This window comes from Monoraphidium neglectum (assembly GCF_000611645.1).
Source record: "Monoraphidium neglectum strain SAG 48.87 unplaced genomic scaffold scaffold03946, whole genome shotgun sequence".
NCBI classification, from domain to species: Eukaryota; Viridiplantae; Chlorophyta; class Chlorophyceae; order Sphaeropleales; family Selenastraceae; genus Monoraphidium; species Monoraphidium neglectum.
Window position 1 is genome coordinate 227 of NW_014009683.1, and position 1996 is coordinate 2222.

Genomic DNA, 1996 nt, shown 5'->3' on the forward strand with positions numbered 1-1996 from the left:
GCGCGGCGTGGCGCGGCGCGGCGCCACGCCTGCAGCTGCGCACCTTTGCACCCAGGGCTCACCCTCTCTCGCGCCCAGCCGCCGTGGATCCTCTCGTGCCCCGCGGCCTCATCCCTCTGCAACCGGCGAGGCTCAAGGAACCGCCGCCTTTCTTGCCTTGCAACCCGCGGCCCCCTCACCCGCGTCGCCCACCCACGCCCTGACCCCCCTCTGCCCGCCCACCCCCTGACCCTCGCCCCCAAAATTCCCCACCAATAATGGTGTGTCCAGTCATGTTCTACAGCCCCTATGGTGACCAGGGTGACGAGCCCTTTGGGCTGCAGCAGGACCAGGTGTCAAGCCTGTTTGGGCACAACCACCAGGTGCGCGCGTGGGTGGGTGCGCAGAAGTGTGTGCAGGAGAGTGTGTGTATCTCTGTGCATACGTGTGCGCAAAGTGTGTGTGTGTGTGTGTGTGTGTGCGTGCATGTGCGTGTGTGTGTGTGTGTGTGTGTGCACGCAGGTGGGCGGGTCGATTGAGTGGATGGAGGTGGGAGCCCCTGCTGCGGGCACCCGTGGGCAGCACGCGTATGTGCACATGTTTAAACACACACACACACACACACACACACACACACACACACACACACTCACTCACACACACACACACTCTCTCTCTCTCTCTCACACCCACACACACACACGCACATACATAAACACACACACACACACACGCTCACGCTCACACCCCCCCACTCAACCCCAGGACCACAAGCTGCGGATATTCTGCAGGGACCGCGACCCCCGCACCTGCGAGGCCCTCCGCGCCGCCTTCCGCCGCTGGTCCGAGCGCCAGGCCGGCTGGGGGCGGCAGCAGCACTCGACGCCCTTCAAATTCAAGACGGCGGCACGCGGCGGCGGCGGCGCCGCCAACGGCGGCGCGAGCGCCAACGGTGGCGGCGGCGAGGGGCGGGCGTCCAAGCGGGCGCGAAGCCTCACGTTCAGCGATTTGAACGGCGGCGGCGGCAGCGGCGGCGGCAGCAGCGGCGGGAGTCAGCAGCAGCAGCAGCAGGCGCGGCAGCTGGCTGCGGCGGGCGCGGACCAGCGGCTGTTCCACAGCCCCATCCCTGAGTAGATTGTCCCCCCCTGCCGGGGCAGCTTCCTGCCCTCTTCGTATCCCCGCATGCGCACGTGCACATGCACGGTTCCCCGCCCGTACACCGCCGTGGCCGGCCCGACGCTGCCAACCGGCGTGCTTTTGCGTCTGCGACCAGTGGACGGCTGTCCCCTCCCCCTCAGTCCCCGGCGGCTGCGCGCCCACCCTCAGTGGTGCAGCCCGCGCAATCGCATGATTCCTGGCTTACTCATCACCGACGATAATCGCGCATCATGGCGGAACAGAAAGCTCTCTGCATATGTTTGGCAACTGCTGCTAAACAACGCCCGGCCCGCTGCCCGCAGGCTGCAGCAAGCCTGCGCAACCCCACCCTGCTCAAGCCCTGGTCCTTTACTTGACAGCCCATATCGTCTTGCCACCTCCCACAGTAACACCAAGCAGCCGCTGGGCACGACCCCAACCAGCTCGCCGCCTCTGTGCGAGCAGGCGCCCCGGACGCCCCCTGCAATGCCCGCCGCCGTGCAGGCCGGGCTCCCAGGCGCCGCCTGCATGGAGCCGTCCCAGAGCGCGCCTCTACGGCTCCGCCCCGCCGTGCCCCCGGAATGCGGCCAGCCCGGGCATCATCATCAGCGCCCGGCTGCCGCCCCGCGGCCCCCCCTGCTGCTCCCCCGCAGCATGTTCGGCCGCGTCGCGCCACTCGGGCTTAAACTCGTACTCTGTGAACTCAAGGGACAGCAGCCCCGCGGCCACGAGGCGCGAGATAGAGGCCAGCGCGCGCGCCGCGCGGGACGGGTGGGCGGCGGCCCAGGCGCGGGCGTTGAAGCCTTTCAGGGTCAGCCCGCGGAAGACGTAGCTGTATTCAAGAATTTGGGGGGAAAGGGGGTGGACGGGAGTGGCCGGC

The 1996-nt window shown here is 68.0% G+C and overlaps 2 protein-coding genes across 2 annotated transcripts in view; one reads left to right on the forward strand and one right to left on the reverse strand.

The window, feature by feature from the left end:
• Nucleotides 1–257: 257 nt before the first annotated feature.
• MNEG_13624 (hypothetical protein) lies at nt 258–1113 on the forward strand (the record flags this gene model as incomplete). Its single annotated transcript, XM_014037903.1, has 2 exons — nt 258–362; nt 745–1113. The coding sequence occupies 2 exons, from the start codon at nt 258–260 to the stop codon at nt 1111–1113; spliced, it is 474 nt and encodes a 157-aa protein (XP_013893357.1).
• A 555-nt stretch (nt 1114–1668) lies between these two features.
• MNEG_13625 (DnaJ-like protein) overlaps nt 1669–1996 on the reverse strand; it is a gene marked incomplete at both ends in the record, with an annotated part of 3558 nt that continues 3230 nt past the window's right edge. Inside the window, one exon of the mRNA XM_014037904.1 lies at nt 1669–1948. Within this exon, the coding sequence (XP_013893358.1) occupies nt 1669–1948 (280 nt within the window). The remainder of the gene's footprint in view (nt 1949–1996) is intronic.